At 47.6% G+C, this 16,556-nt stretch overlaps 1 protein-coding gene across 1 annotated transcript in view; it reads left to right on the forward strand.

Annotated features, from left to right (window-relative positions):
* Window positions 1-1,157: 1,157 nt before the first annotated feature.
* Window positions 1,158-16,556, forward strand: part of BCL2 (BCL2 apoptosis regulator) — a 96,563-nt gene continuing 81,164 nt past the window's right edge. Inside the window, exon 1 of the mRNA XM_010413343.3 lies at window positions 1,158-2,998. Within this exon, the coding sequence (XP_010411645.1) occupies window positions 2,414-2,998 (585 nt within the window). The 5' untranslated portion in view covers window positions 1,158-2,413. The remainder of the gene's footprint in view (window positions 2,999-16,556) is intronic.

Consider the following 16,556-nt stretch of genomic DNA (forward strand, 5'->3'; position numbering starts at 1 on the left):
GCTCCCGTTCGGCTTGGCATTTCCCCGGGATGGTGCCCCATTTCAGCTGGGGCAGTCGCAGCATCACACATCCCTGGCCCCCGATTTCGCTGCTTGGGGTGGCAGGGGGGCTGAGCCATCGCTATTTCCCAGCTCTGTGGATTTAACCAGCTTGAAAGGTTAACTGTGCTTCTTTAGGCAACTCCAGATTGACTCATCTTCAAGCAGCTCCAGTAGCCCCTCTTCAATGTAAAAAAAATCTTCAGGCCGGGCGCAGGGACAAACCTGAGCCCCGTTTCTACAAAAAGTCCTAAAATCCATCTCCCTGCCTGTCCCATCACCTGAACACCGACGGGGCGGGCGGCCTGCGTGGAGCAGGTGTGTGGGACCCCGCAGGGGGGGGCCGCCGCCGAGAGGGGGGCACCCGCACAGCGGGGCCGGAGGGATGCACGGAGCCCTGCACGGCTGCAGCACCCCACTTTGCTTTTTAAAAAGGTATATTCGGATTTTTTTTTCCTCCCCGTTTCATTTATTTTCACGACAGAAATTTATTTATTTACATGAATCCGCGCGGGGCGGCAGAGGCGCGGAGCGGGACGCGCTCCGCCGCGTAGGGCCGGCAGCCCCCGGCCCCGCCGTCGCTTCCTCCGCAGGGGCGGCGGTGGCGGCGCGGTCCGGCAGCACCGCCCGCGGCCCCAGAGCCGCCCCTCCGCGCCCGCAGCTCCGCCGCGCTCCGCGCCTCCCCCGCCGCCGGCCCCAGGCCCGCGCGGCGATGGAGGGCGGGCCCGGACCGCGGGGGGCTGCTCGCCTTCCCCCGCCGCCGCCTTTTTTTTTTTTTCCTTTTTCTTTCAAGCACCCCCCCTCCCCATTTCCCCCTTTTCTTGAATGAAGCGTGAGGCGGAGCTCTAGGAAACCACCGCGCCCGGCTACGCCGCGCGGGGCCGGAGCCTCCCCCTCGGGCTCCGCTCCTCCCCGCCTCTCCCCGCCCCCGCCGCTCCGCTCCGCTCCGCTCCGCTCCCCCCGCCGCCGCCGCCGCCGGGAGAGCTCCCCGCCCGCGCCCGCCGCCGCTCGGAGCCGCCGCCGCTCGGAGCCGCCGCCGCCGGCAGCAGCAGCGCGGAGCGCCCGGAGGAGCCGCCCGGAGCCGGCGGGGTGCGCGGGGCTGCGCGGGCGGGCGGGCGGGCGGGCAGCGGCGCCGCGGCCGCGGTCCCCATCGGCACCAGTCACACCGCACACACGCCCCGTCCGCGCCCCTCCTCGGCAGCGCCAGGGGCTCTTCCTCCGCCGATACAAAGCTGCTCGGGAAATGGCAGCAGTCAAAAGCAATTTTCCTTTATTTTTATTTTCGTTTTTTAATTAATTTTTTTGCGCTCTTTCTTGTGAAAAAGAATTAATTTCCTAAATACATAGCTTTTTTTTTTTTTAATTTTTAATTTTTTTGGTGTGTGCGTGCGTGTGTGTGGAAGCACCGGGTTCCTGCGATCGGTGTCTGAATGAAACTACGTAAATGCATATGTCTGTACGTTGCACTGGAGGGAAAAACAGAGCACTTCTGCGAGAGCTTGGATTCAAATGTGGTTCATCTGGTCTCCAGGATTTTCCGTCTCTTTGGGGTTGTTCGCCTTCCCGGGCTGCGAGGCGGGATTTTCTGAGCTTTGACACATCTTTGGAGATGTCTCTTAAACAGGAGTCTGGGAAAAAACATTTGAAATCGTAGAAGTATTTTTTTTGCCCCTTTCCCGTCCCCTTGGTGACTTGAAGCATCAAAGCGACCAGAACTTAACGCTTCTGAAGACTTGTGATGTTTGGATTTTATTGTTGCTATTTTTCTTTTAGAGGAAACTTGACAGAGGAACATATTTATAGTCCAAGTAAGTACTTTACAGAGGAAATTTAGTTTGTGTAACTTAACAAAAAAAACCCCAAAACCTAGTGTTGAGGTTTCTAGCATAAAGTGCATTGGATTAACGTCCATCCAAGGCTGCTTAGCAAATCGTGTTGAATTGCAGTTTTCGCAGTGTGTGTTCGTCCGCTCCTTCATGTCCATGGTAGTCCAGCACCTAGGGGAAAATGCACCTGATTTTGAGTCGGTATAATATTTTTTAAGATGTATTTCAACACCGAGGAGGAAATGGTCCTAAAGTAAATTTATAATAAGTAATAAATGTGCACCTGGAAGTAAAGTATTTTCAGCATTTTAATCCCTATTTATGCCGTGCATCTCAAACCAAGGAGGAAACACTGAGAAGACAAAAGTACCTCCGAGACCCCGAGAACTCCCCCACACCAGCATGAATGAAACCGTGTCCAATACAGTAACTGGATTATAATTTTTGGTGTTATTAATTTTATTATTATTGGCTGCTTTACTTTTTTGGGTTCATCCTGCTCCTCTTCTTCCTCTCTCCCTTCCTCTTGCTGCTTCCTCTTGGGAATTATGGCTCATCCGGGGAGAAGAGGCTACGATAACCGGGAGATAGTGCTGAAGTACATCCACTATAAACTCTCGCAGAGGGGATACGACTGGGCTGCCGGCGAGGACAGGGCACCCCTGCCTCCAGGTCTCTCTGCTCCTGCTGCTGCTGCGGTTGCTGCTGCTGCTGGGACTTCCTCTGATCACACTGGGCTGGTGTCTCCGCACCCCGAGCCCCCCGGCTCGGCTGCTGCTAGCCACGCACCCCCGGCCGAGGGGCTGCGCCCCGCACCCCAGGTCGTCCACCTCATCCTGCGCCAGGCGGGAGATGAGTTCTCCCGACGCTACCAGAGGGACTTTGCCCAAATGTCTGGCCAGCTGCACCTGACGCCCTTCACGGCCAGGAGCCGCTTCGTGGCGGTGGTGGAGGAGCTCTTCCGAGATGGGGTTAACTGGGGCAGAATTGTGGCCTTCTTCGAGTTCGGTGGTGTGATGTGTGTGGAGAGCGTCAACCGGGAGATGTCTCCCCTCGTAGACAGCATCGCCGCCTGGATGACCGAGTACCTGAACCGGCACCTGCACAACTGGATCCAGGACAACGGAGGCTGGGTATGTCCCCCAACTGGGCACTTCCTCTCCCGGCTCTGGCCCGTGGCTGGTGGGACCCCGGGTTGCGCAGTGCCCAGGAGATTGCGCTCGCGGGAGCAAAAGGTTTGCCCGGGGGTGTCTGCACTGGGATGTGCCAAAGCAGTGCAGGCCTTTTGCCAGTTGTCAAGTTTCACCTTGATGCTGGGTATGGTGGAGTGGTTTGAGATGGGGGGAACAGCTACAGCTCATGGGGGGAACAGCTACAGCTTAGGAGTGAAAGGGATGAGCGAGGCACTGTCTTCATCAGCGGTCTCCACTTTCCTGTGGTCTCCGCTTCTCCTGTCCACCCTTACCTGCTGGCAGAACCAAGGCACGTTCCTAGCCAAGGCAGCAGACTCCTGCAGTGGGGTGGGAGGGAGCGGCAGAGATGCCCATCCAGCTGCCAGGGAGAGGCACATTGCGGCAGGTCCCAGGCATTGGGACAGCAGGGGCCACCTGTGTGTGTGTGCATGCAGTGTCCCGGCCTGTGAGGGGTGATGCACCAGACTGGTGTGCAACAAACACGGGATCCTGGTGTTGCCAGCAAGCAGATGGCCGTTGGTGACAGTGTCTGCAGCTGTGGTTGTCACTGGAGTGGGGTTTTATGGTATAAGATACGTCTAGTGTGAAAAATCTTTGTCTTGAGACGAAACAAAGGTGCTGGGAGACGTGTCTGTGGGATTGTTCTGGAAAATGAGTATTTGTTGTGATCTGATGGGTGACTGTTTCTGGGGTAGAGATCACCTCTGTCTGCAGCAGGCTACAGCCTCAACTAGAAAGGGAAGATTTCCACTTTTGGAAAATGGACAGCTTTTTCACTTGTAGTCAGTCAAAAGCCTTTCCTGTTTCTCTCTCCCTATCTTTCCAGAATAAGTAACTGGATTGAATTAGAAGGGTATTCCTTTCCTTTTTTCCTTTATTAGTTGATATACCGGAACAAAATGTGGTCCCAGCCACTCTCCCACAAACCAAATCTGTTGTATTTGTGAAGCTTATGATATTAATGTTTTGGAGGGAGAAATGGCTCAAGTTATACTGAAGAAGAAACCTAACATCTGGGCTGAGAGCTGGCATAAGTCACCTAGAAATGGAGGTCAGCTAGGTAGGACACTGGCATTTTCAGGTTTGGTCTCCTGTGAAATACAGAAAGCTGATCAATTACACAGCACATCTTTAAGAGGTGTGTGTAAAAATATAGAAATTACAGTGTATGTTTCCCAGTTAATGTGTTTTTCAAGCCTGGTGTTTGTTAGCTCTGGGTCTCTTGGCAAATCAGCGTTAGGTTAAATAATGTGATGCCTGCACTGACCATCTCTGTTAAAAAAATGAAGGTGTTGCCTTTCCCCACTGCTGAACCCGCCTGACTAAAGGGGATACATGTCCAGGGATCCAGAGGACATCTCCTGCAGATGGACAGTAACAGAGGGAGCAAGGCTTTGGGGCCCTTTCCTCAGCAGGAATCCACATTGCTCACCTCCCAAAGGAGTGCTGCTGATCCCTGGCTACAAGTCATACTGGAGGCAGGATTGTTCTCCTGCTCTCCTCTGCTTCCATCAAGAAGAAAAAATTCTAGATTCATGGGGCCAGAAGGGGGAGCAAAAAATGTGTGTGTGTGTGCGTGTGTGTCTATGTACTATATACAAATACGCACACGTATACAGACACACACGTACGTATATACACACATGCACACAGACTGACTCCAGCACTTGGTTGTTGGGACCACAGTTGGGAGAGGGAGGCTTGTCCCCTGGTCCCCTAGTTCATGGATCACTACAGAGGGTTTGTTAGTGTTGTGGGGGTCTTTTTTCACAAAACAGATAACTGGGGGGAAAAAAGTCTGCGAACAGTTCAGGCTTTTGGAGACCTTGGCTTGTTCAGCGACGAGCAGCTAAAGGGTTAGGGATTTTGCGACTGCACTTCTGGGCTGGGATGCCTAACTTGTGCGTAAGTCCCTCCTCAGGCTGGAAGCCCGTCTGCGGAGCTGGGGCCCTCGGTTCGCTCCAGAGCCAGTGAAGTCATTCTGTTGACTCCAGTGAGCTTTGCATCAAACTGTAAGCATGCTGGAGATGTATTGTCCTGTGGGTGTATTGTGTAAAGAGAAACATAAATAATGAATAAAACCGAGAATGTGAAAAGACAGGTGTTACCAGGCGTGATTGGCCAGAGGAGGCGAGTGCTGGAGCTGTTGCTTGACAGTTAGAAGTACAAGAAACTCAGACTGTAAACAATGACTGCCTTTAAAAGGAAAGGATACCTCTTATCAATAGCCACTTAATTGTTTATTGAGGTTTTCTATCAACAAAAGCTCCAGAATTTGGATGCATGTGATACCACTTACTGCCGCATGTTATTTGTAATGTACACATGGAAGATGTGCAAAATACTACCTGAAGGTGGCTTTTGCCTGTCTCTCTGGTACATGGCTGGTACCTTTGAGCCATAGCATTATTAAACACAGGCAAAGCCTTCTAGCTGGTTACAAAGAACAAAAGACTAACGTGAAGTTGCAAACACAACTTTTGGGATCCTCTCTTCAGGCAGGAGAAATCAAGGAGGGCATGGGGCAGTGGATTCTTCTTTTTTTCTTTCTTTTTCTAGATTGAAGGATCTGTCAGTGTAAAAGGATGCTTTAATATATGTGCTCGGTCCTCAACTTGCCTCTTGCACCATACCTCATGTATGAACCTGATTCATAAATGGCTCTTCCAGCCTTGTAGGTGGTCATGCTTGGTAGGAATTCAGCACAGCCACTTGCAAGATCTCCCTGTCATGCAGGGTGCTGCAACAGGCAGGAGCCCTGGCTGCTGTAGCCCTCTCCTCCTTTATATTGTGGCTCCCTGGTATTTTGTGGAGTGGTAAGTTTATTAGAGGCTGCTTAGTACCAGAGAAGAGAGCGTCACAGTTAGTCATGAGAGTGTGTTTTACACAGCGGGTAAGTTGGGCAGCACAGGCCTTGTGTCTCATGGATGGGCCTGTGTCTTACACTCAGGTCTGAAATTTGGTTGATGTGGTTTTTTTTCTTATTTGTTTGTTCTGTTTGAATCCATTCTGTAAGTTGGCAGTGTGTTTTCAGGATGTGAATTCTTTATATTGCAAGGGAAACAAAGAAGGAAAGCATATCGAAGGGCAGGGTGGGAGGGGGATATAGCTGGTGGAGTATAAATTTTAGGCACTAGGCATCACTGATAATGGTGTCTGGGGGTTGTTAATGCCCTTACAATACACGGCCTCATGGGTTTGTTCAGAACTTAGAAAAAGCAACAGATGGGAACTGCACGTAATCTGCATTATTAGCTTGTGGTTCTGGTGGCAAATAAATGCAGCTTTCAAAGTTATTCACTTTGGCCAGGATACCACAATATTGTACTTTGGCCTGATAACATCTTAATTGTATTAGGAAAGAAAAAAGAGGAGAACTAGCTCATCTCTGCAATTTTGTGGTACTTGGTATAATGTATGCTTTCTGATTAAAAACTTAATGGCTTAATTTTGATTTCCAGAGCTGCAGAAGGACTGGCTTGGCAGTGGCCTGTCACACTTGGCAACCTTTTTGACACTGACATGGGGAACACTGAAGGGATGCAGTCGGTGTGGGAGAAATAACTGTGTTTGTCTTGCAGTGATGGGTTCCCTCTTTGGGCACACAACCTAACAGACGTGGGAGCCATGCTTAGCTCTGGGCACTTCTAGTCCAACATATGGCTTTCTCCCCAAGCTGTTCAAGAAAAACAAGAGCATGAGAACTACAGAAGGAGACACAGGCACCGTCATATTTACATAGACATGTACATTTTTGATGTAAAGAATGCAAAAAAGCCCAGGTGAGAGAAGCAGAGAGAAAATTCAGCCAAGAACGCTTAATTTTAAATTACTGTATTTACATTTGAACCAGGAATGCCATGGTCCTGTGTTTTCATTTGATTCTGTTCCTTTTTTGTCATTCTTTATATTCTGCTCGAGAGTTAAGGCCACGTACGGGGAAGGATTTAGATGTCTGAAGTGGACCTTAGGTGGAATGTAAGCGCCTGCATCCTCTGAGTGCCTGCCTAGCCAGAGTGGCGACTGAAGTCCCTGGCTTCTCACTGTCCCTCATCCAAGCTAGTCAGGAGCTGCTTCTGCCGTGAGAGAAGGGAGCCAGTTCAGGGCTGTGCGGGACACTGTCCCCAAGGACCTCTGTGTCCTGAAGCTGGCAGGCACCCTCTGGCCTAGCTGCTGTCTCTTAGGTGCCATCCTTGCTTGCAAGCACATCTGAGGAGAAGCCTCCACTTTTCCTGGTGATTCCTTAGTTTAGGCCTCTCCTGAGCTTTGGCAAGGAGACTTTCTCCAGCTTGGCAGTGGGATGTGCATTCACATCTCCAATATCTCAGGAGGTGTCACTTTCCAGATGGCTGCTGATTTTGCTGAGGTGTCCTTCTCTCTGGCAGCAGGGCTCCTTCTAATTCTGCAGGGGTGAGATTTCATTTGGTGGAGGATCTAGGGTGTCTAATTCCTGCAGTCTGATGTGTTTTCTCAGGTGGCTGTCCACAGCCAAATGAATAAATGCTTCTTGGATGAGCAACAAGACCCCAGGTTTCCCTTCTCCTGAGCTGACTGTCTTAATCACCGAGCTTTCTCTTTTTTATTTTGTGCCTAGTAAATCATTAATTTTCTTTGCTTGGTGGCACACCTTGGAAAGGAAGCTTGGAGGATTGCCGTGCCCTGCACTGGTCCGTGGCTGTGTCATGAAGGTGGGGGATGGCAGATGCATCTGCCTCCAGGACAGAGCTAGAGATCATGGATATTGGTGTGGCACAGGGCCCTTCCTGAGCTTGTCTATAGGGCACTGACCAAAATCCCATCCCTTTTGGGCTCTGGAGCTGCTCTCCCAGCAGCTCTGCCAGGCACCCACCTGCACATCACGTTGCTTCTTGTGCAAGTCCCAAGCAAAAGCCTCTTGCTTGTTCAGCACAGGACTTCACGTTGCTTGGAGAGGGATGCTACATGCTTGGCCAACGAGAGCATGGAGCAGAGGCGCTTTGACTTTCTTCAGCGGCGACGTGCGGCCTTGTAACGACTCAATCCCCAGTGGGGCTAACCCCAAGTCACTGTTTGACTGGTAAAAGGAAACTATCTGAAATCCACTCAGTTAAATAAATGAATTGGCAGTTTCAAGTGTTGCACCTTCTATAGGTCCTTTGCCAGTTTTTGTGGCTTTGTGGGTTAATAATCGAATTCTCAAAAGATTGTCAAAATATTTTTCTTTTTGCTGTTGCTGAAGAGCAAGAAGTTCATTCTGTGGAGGACCCGTGCTGAAGCAAGGAGAAGAGCTAGGGCAGAAAGAGAAAATGATTGTGGTTCTCTAGTCCCTTTCATTTATAATAGCTTTCTCTGTAACTTGCAACAACATTAGGCTGCGTATTTTCTCAGAAGTCTGTTTTCTTTCTAAAAAAAACAAAAAAAAAAATGTATCGACTGTGACCTTTAAAATTTCAGAACCAGGGGTCTCACTTGTGGAGATGATGTCATTTGCCTTGATCTTGCAAAGAACTATAAAGTTCAAACAGCAATCCTATTAAAAAGTTTTACTTTACTTTCAATATTGAGAAAGAAGTTTGTTCTGTGCCTGCACTAACACAGGCATCTCCCGAGCTGCTGTGTTAGCTCTGCTGGACAGTAAGGAGCTTAGTTTTTTGAGTATGTAGCTTGAAATTCAGAGTCGGTAATCCGTGAAGAAAATCCAGTTGAATTTTTCTGCCGAGGCACAAGCGTTCCTCCGATGGCAGAGCCCGGCTCTAGCAGGAGAATCACAAGACCTATGCAATGATGTGTGAAATTGCATGTGGAGCAGAAGCATTTTCCCAGCGGCCAGATCCCAGGGCCTGGGCTTCCTAAGGCAGCACGGGAACTTTGTACTGCATCGCCAGCAAACATTAAGCCCCTGTGCTCAATACAGGTGTCCTTGATGAGAGGGTCATCTCTCAGCAGGCTGGACCTGGCATGCTGGAGGGAGGTGGATGTAGAAATGGGAGTGGTGCTCAGGTGTCGCTCTGAAACCTCTGCTGTGGTTTTGCTCTCACGTGGTGGTTTGTGCCTGGCGCACGGAAAGCCAGCCTTGTGCTCTGCCATTGCCACCAAGGGATGCTGGGCCCAGGACTCAGGGCAAGGGTGGCTGAAGTGGTGGCTCTCTGGTGGCACCAGCTGCCAGCAGTCATGCTGTGTCCTTGTCTCCCATCTTGCTCTGCAGCTCCCTCGCCGAACCAGCCCAAAGCCTTTTAACACCACGTTCCTGCCCCAGGGCTGCTGGTAAGGCAGTGGCCACTGGCTTCTGACCTGAGGTCTGGGTAGCCCCAAACTGGGTCAGCAGTCACGGAGCTAAAAAACAGTGTGAAAGGTCTGATGGAATGATGACTATCCTTTTAGCAAAGAGGTTTTTTACTTTTTGCCTAATTCATTTCCGTCCTTCTTGGTGATCAGGGTTATGGTGAGAGGTTCTGGTTCTTTGCCTGTTTTCTCTTTCTGCTTCAAGGTGGACTGGCAGTCCTCAGTTTCCTGACTGCCCCCTTCCATCCCTGCTGCTGGTGCTGGGTGCTGGGCACTGGGTGCTGGGCACTGCCACCTAGCCCTCAGGAACTGTGTGTGCCAGGTCTGGCCTTGCCCTGCCCACCTCCCTCCCTGATTTATTTTCCTTCACACCCTTGGGAGGGTGGAGCCCAGCCCTGTTTGGTTTGTTGGTTTTTTAAAAATAATTTATTTATGAGCACCTCATGGCTGCCCTCCTGCTGATTTAGTAATAATAATAACAACATTTGTTACTCAGTGGCAGCAAAATACTGATTATTTCTAAGGGCAGTACCGACCTGTTTTATTTTCCATTTCATATATAGTAATAGGATGGATGAAGGTGTGCAATGCCATAAATCTTCTCTTCCCCAGCAGGATAACATGCAGGCCTTCTTGGCAAACATGAATGCTGATAACCGATTTGAGGGATTTTTATTTTACTCTGGCTTTCAGTCTCATTAACAATTTGATGGCTTTTTTTTTTTGCCTTTTTTTTTTCTTTTGTCTCTCGAAAGACTGTGATACCGGATAACTTTTCCAAATGCATCTGAAAGTCTGGAATTTATTTTCTGTTATTTTATCTTAATGTTAGTATGCTGTCATAATTACTGTATATTGATAGACTTTGCAAAATTCCCCCTTGCTGGAAAGTTCCTTGCCAGTTTCTGGATTTTACAGTTAACAAGTAAGAAAACAGATCTGATGTTAGAAAGTGTTGCCATTGACTTCAATAGGAACAGGAAGAGGCACTTAATTGGACAATTGTAGTTATGTTTACTTTGTATATGTGGCAAGAAAAATAAGATCAAATGAAAAAGCCACAGGTTTTCAGCTAATAGGGAAAACCAACCAGCCTTTTCTGTAACACATGATTAACCTTTGGAAGTTGTTTTCATGGGAAAGCTGTGAGTGGAATTACTGAATTGCATTCAGGAAAGGTTTAGATATTTATAAGGGTAAGGAAAACATCTATGCTTCTGTTTGTGTCAAATTGCTTGAAAGGGCAGTCATACACCTTGGGGTAAATTTAACATCAGCTGCTGAAACCAGATCACCAGGTGCTGAGGGTAGAGCTTTCTCCAGCTCTTTCAAAATTATCTATTCCATTGCTTCTCCCCCAGAGCGCCTGGTGTTGGTCAGTGACTGGGGATACTGGGATGGATGTGCTGCTGCTCTCATCCATCCAGGCATGTGTTTTGTTAAGGTAATTGTAAATGCACTTGATGTGTTTCTAAGAGTACCCACATGACAGAATCTGCTCCTGTGCTGACTGGAGCTGTGTTACGAATTGCCACACGAGTTCCTAACTTCGCATCTAAAGTCGCGAGCCCATCCTCCTTGTATTTGTCATCGAAGTTCTGCGAAAAGAACCAGGTGCTGGGTTAGTGGTTCGACTCGATGATCTTAAAAGTCTTTTCCAACCTAAATGATTCTGTGATTCTATGGTTCTGTGTTAGTTGAAAGAAATAGTCAGCGTGCTTCAGTGCATATATCATTTTATTGCTATTTTATTTAGGAAGCATAAAAAGAATTATTTCGTTTTGTTGATTGAAAAGGCAACTCAGTGGGTTTCAGGGTACTTCAGTGAGTAATTTAAGAATGTGGGCCAGGTACAATCAAAAAGAAAAGGCCTCATTTTTCCCCAAATGGTGACTTAAAGAGGCTCTCGCGCAGTTGTTCGAGAAAGTAACTAAGTCAAAACTTAACTTCCTCTTCTTGGCTCTAGTACTGAGTACACGATAGGATATGGGGCAAATCACTAATATCTCTCTTTTTCAGTTAACCCATATATAAAATAGGTATTCTTGCTAGCTATACAGCACATAAGGTATGGGACATTTGTTGTTGCCCCTCATGCTATCATGAGCTGGGCTGATGTTCTGTAATAAAAAAAAAGGAGTACAAGGTACAATTTTGAACAAAATGTCCATTTCAGTAACTTGGGGCTTAGAGTAAAGCTCAAATCTGCAGCATTACATTTTGTCATTGCTGGAGTTTGCTAGCCTGGGAAAGAGCAAAGTGAGTCAGATTGTGAAACTATCTTGGGTGAGATTTGAGTGGAGAGGAGATAAAAGAAAGAAAAGAAAAAAGTTAAATGGAAATTAGGCTTAAACTTTTTCAGCTCCACTGTTTGGATGTGTTTAGCAATGCTTGTGATGGAAACAGATTAAAAAGATCCGTTTCAGGTGTTGATTTCTAGTTTTTATGTAGGGGAAGGATGAGCAGTGTGAGAAATGGCAAGTGACAGTATTTGTGTTTTCCTTTAAGTATCAGCACAGCTCTTTGGGTGTTTCAAGAAGGAATTTGTCTTCCCTTTTCTATTCCCACTGTATGTTAAAGCTATCTGTGGCACTTCAGGAAAGGAGTATAGTATAGGTATATCATGTGCACCTGTAAGAAGTATCTTCATACACTTGTATTCTTGTGTTTCCATTCACAAGCTTTATTAAATGTTCAGATGCAAGCAGCAAAAGCAATTTTAAAACACTTAAAAAAAAAAGTGAGTAGTAATCAAACCTTTTGGCTGAACCATGAACTTGAAGTTACTCTTAACTATCTTGCTGAACTGAGGCTTAGGAGACAAAAAATTCTTGTTGCGTGCCTTGTGGAGATTTGCATGAGTCACTAGAAAGATGGGATAAGACCACGGACAGCAGGCCAGTGAAATCTATGGGACAGTCCTGTAGCCTGTTTTTGTGATGGAATAACTATTGCAAGCTTTGTCTCTAAAGGAATTAACTAATTTCTTAAGAATATTCTTCACATGTTCATACTGTATATTATAAAACGTAGTAGAGGATCCTATTTCTAATCTCTCATTTTTAATAGAGAAAAAAGAGTTAGTAGTGAATCAAAGATAAATGCATTAGTAAATGATAAATTGGCATTTCCATTTGCAGAATAAGGTGGTCGCTGCTGTAGATAGATAAAACCTGTTGAAATTCTCAAGAATGAACTCACAGCTTAAGTAAAAAAAAAAGATACTAAAAAAACTGAAGTAATGACTCCCTCGTTCATAACAGAAGCAAGTTCTACATTGTGCTCCAAGTGTCTGCAAATTTTTGCTCGAGTCAGACATATCCAAAGCTCCTCTCCTGAAGTGATCTGGCACATCACATTAAATCACTCTGTCCAAATACCTAATCCTCTGCTGCTGGATGCACAATGTCCCGAATATAACTGAGAAGGAATCCTAATGCCTGTGTTGTTTCCAGGTTCCAGCTTGACCTGTTCCTTTCCCTGTTTTCCAGATCTGCAGTAATTAGCAGCACTGCTGCGGAGCTTGGCTGAGGGAAAGGCTTTGCGCCTCACGGGGCCGGAGTGCCACAGCAGGGCGCCCTGATGAGGGAGAAAATAAACCAGTCTCTTGAAATGTCAGGTGGCAATCAAGGTTGCAAGTAAACGAGCCAGCCTGGAGCCTGTTCAGGCTTCTGCAGTAGTTCACGGTTGTCTGCAAAAAACCCCTGTGGTAGAAAATCCGCATATTTGGCTCTGGACTGAATGTGTGGAATCCTTGCCCGTTTTGAGTCAATAGCTATTTTTTTTCAGTGTGGGTGCTAGAACCAGCTAGAACAGCATAGCAGTGAGCATGTGGACAGACCCAGAAAGGGATCAGTGAAGTGCTGTACAGAGCCTTGGTTACAGTGGACGGTTGGGCACGGCTGTGTGGCGGTGGAAAATTGGAGCAAGGCTGCCTCAGGCTTTGCCTTGAGAGTGCTTTTCAGCCTCCCCAGGCATCCTCACTGTAAGGGGAGCCCAGGATGCCACACATCTGACTGTGCCTATGTGGGACAGGGGTGGTAGTGTCCCACCAGGACCAGCAGTTTTCTAGAAATTGGCCCTGCTCAGCTTTGGCCAGTAAAACTGTTCCTCAGCCCCAGGGGCAAGCTGGGGAGCCTCCCTGGTGCTTTAGGATGGTGAAAGGGGGGCCTTTCCCCTCTGCTCTCAGCCTGGGTGACACAAGTGGTGGGGAGACATGCCAAGACATACCTTTGTACTTTTTTTCATGCCAATTGAAGTGGATTGTTTCACAAGGGAATAGTGTATTTATTTTACAAGCAACTGGATTTTTCCTGCCTTTTGAAAAAAAATTATTTTATTTTCCCCAATACATTGAGAAGGATGCTTGTGACATGGTAGTTCATTCTGCAGGCTGGGACTTCTGTGAGAGTTCAATGGACCGAGGGAAGAGGCAGCACTGGCACACTGCTAGGCTGTCTAAACTGGCCTAGGGTTTGTTTTAGAAAACTTGCTTGCTTTTTTTTCCCCTCTCTCTGCTCCCTTCTCTTCCCCCCTGCAGACAAAATACATCATTCTTGCAAACGCAACTGTTTAATTTTAATAACTGGCCTAGAGCAAAAACTGACAGTGGGAGAGGAGCTGTTTGGTTTGCAGTCGCTGACAGCTGGAATAAACTACCTGTTCTTTTGGAAGGGATGGACAGGCAGCTTGTTTGGTTTTCAGGACACTTTGATCCCTAAAGAAACTCCTCTCAGCAAAAGAAATAATGACTGAAACTGTGGCAGCTCAGTGTTACTGACTGCTCTTTCTATGTCAGTCTCCAAGTTCGATGGGGAAGCGCTGTGTGCAGGCATCCCTTGTCCCTGTACTTCAGACCTTTCTGCTGAGAGCAGCTCCTCATCCTGAAAGGTCACTGTCACCAGTGCCTTCGGAGAGACCCAGAGACCCGCTAAAATCAGTTTCCTATGATCCCAGTCCCTATCAGGCTGGTTTGACAGGAGCTCTTCAAAATAGCTAAATGGCTTGGGTTCTCAAAACCCTGCCTTGAAGCAATGAAGGCTGAATGATTAAGTTAGAGATTAAATAATTTTGCAATGAATGGTTTTACCTCTGGCTCCTTAAGAAAGCCAGCCTTCTTACTATGCCAGTTCTCAGAAGAAAATGGCAGCAGTCCCATTTCCTCTTCTCTTCCCTCAGGGCCTGCCACCCTTTTTATTTTTATTTTTTTCCTCCCAGGGCCATTAGAAAACATGCAAATTATTGTTAATAGGGCCAGAACAATACTGCATTCCCAGTGGGATCGTTAGGGTCAAAGCCATCGTGTGCCAGCCCTCAGTGTGATACTAATTTTGGCCGTGTCTGCCCCAGGGTTTGGAGGTCAACCGGAAGGGGGCTGTGAAGCACAAACGCAAGCAGGACCTGTCCCTGCGGCCCCCTGCCCACAGCAGGCTCTGGCCAGCCTGTGTCTAGGGGTTTTCCTGACCCCCTAGCAAGGTTGGTGTGCTGCAAGGCACTGGCTCCTTCCTCCGCCTCTCCTGCAGCCTCATCGAAGGTCCCTCAGAGGGGACAAGTCCTCCCCTGTACAGGGACCTTGCCAGCCTCTTTCCAGCCTCCCTTTCCCAGCTGCTCCACAGGGGTGTCTTTTTGCTTGAGAATTAAGAAAGCACCGCATGTCTCATTTTGGTGTGGGCTTCCACTTGAAATAAGGGGATGCCTGGCATCAAAAGGGTGGCCATGGGGCTGGGCTCATCAGAGGGCAGCCTACAGCCCACATCCACCCTGAGCTTTGGTGCAGAGTCTCCAGAGGACAGGGACAGTTTGAGGGAGATGAGGAGAGGATGCTCTACCCCCACATCTCCTTCCTCTGGCAGTCCCTCGCTCCCAGGAACCCTGAGAGTCCTCCCATGGAGGATCATGTTGGCAATGAATCTTTTAACATTGGCTTTAGAAACTACATGGACTGTGTGCCACAGAGGGAAAGGAAGGGCAGCTGTCCTCAGACCTTAGCCTTGGGCTAGGTTCTGTCTCTTGCCTTTGCTTAAAAGTCATGGGACTTTGCCACTGGAGTGTTGGCAGGGGTATTAGGGCATTTGCAAGACGCCCTTCGTAACACGTTACAGGGAAGTGGTTGTAACTATATTTGAAAGTGAATGTGGGGGACAAAAGAGAAATGTATGTCTGACATCACTGACTGAAGTAACAGTAGAGTGAATTGGATGTCTCTGTCAAGACTGGGATTGCAAGTTCCCTTTCTCCTGCCAGACTTGCTGAGGGGTGGTTATGCCTGGGCAGGGCAGGGGCTAAAATCCCCACCTTGGTTGCACTTTGGGAAATGGCAAGACCTTGACATCATGTCTTGACCCTAGCTTTTGGTGGATGAACAAAATTAAAAAGGAATGCATTTAGATTTTATAAAATACTTTCAAGTAGCAGTTTGCCTGGGCTTTTCCCCCCCCTCCCCTCTCTTTTTGATCTTGTCAAGGATTCTGTGCACTCCCCAATGCTGTGAATTCAGATGTGCATACCTTTAAAAGGTAGCAGTGGACTCACTGAAGTCTTTGACTTCCAGGGAAGCAGAATGAGAGGGCTCGAGCAGAAAGTGAAACTCTCTAAAAACACAAATGCAACAGAGCAGCCTTCTTTCATTTTCCCAACTGAGCATAATGCAAACAGTAAACAGTTGGCACAAATTACTAATACAGGTTTGCCAGGAGGCTGATCAAAAACATGCCGAATTCAGCAGTATGTTTTGCATGAAGTTCAACAGGTTTTTTGCATCAGACTCGCTGCAAGGTAGAGAAGGATATTTTTTGAAAGAAAAATGCCATTTGAAAAAATGTGGAAAATTCTCCTGCTCTACCTCCTACATGTTTCTATTGTCAAACAGTCACTGATCTTATTTTAGACTTGACCTTCGTGTTCTTTCCACAGCACACAGGCTGACTGACATGTTATTCAAGTTCTCAGACAATATTATGATATATCTGCTTTTATATTTAGCTGTAACTTTTATTCTCCTTAAAAACAAACCCACCTAATGCAACCACCACCTATCCAGGGAAAGTATTTCCATTCCCCTCGGCTTAATTTGGACAAATTTGGCATGAAAACATTCAATAGTTCCATAACAACCTTTGCAACAGGATGCCTGCTGTGCTGACATGCAGGTCTAGAGTGACTTGTACCATGTGCCAGGAAATTGCATTCTTAAGAAAAATCTAGACATAAATTCTGAACAATCAACACTTAAATTTTG

This window comes from Corvus cornix, chromosome 2, assembly GCF_000738735.6.
Source record: "Corvus cornix cornix isolate S_Up_H32 chromosome 2, ASM73873v5, whole genome shotgun sequence".
Classification (NCBI taxonomy): Eukaryota; Metazoa; Chordata; class Aves; order Passeriformes; family Corvidae; genus Corvus; species Corvus cornix.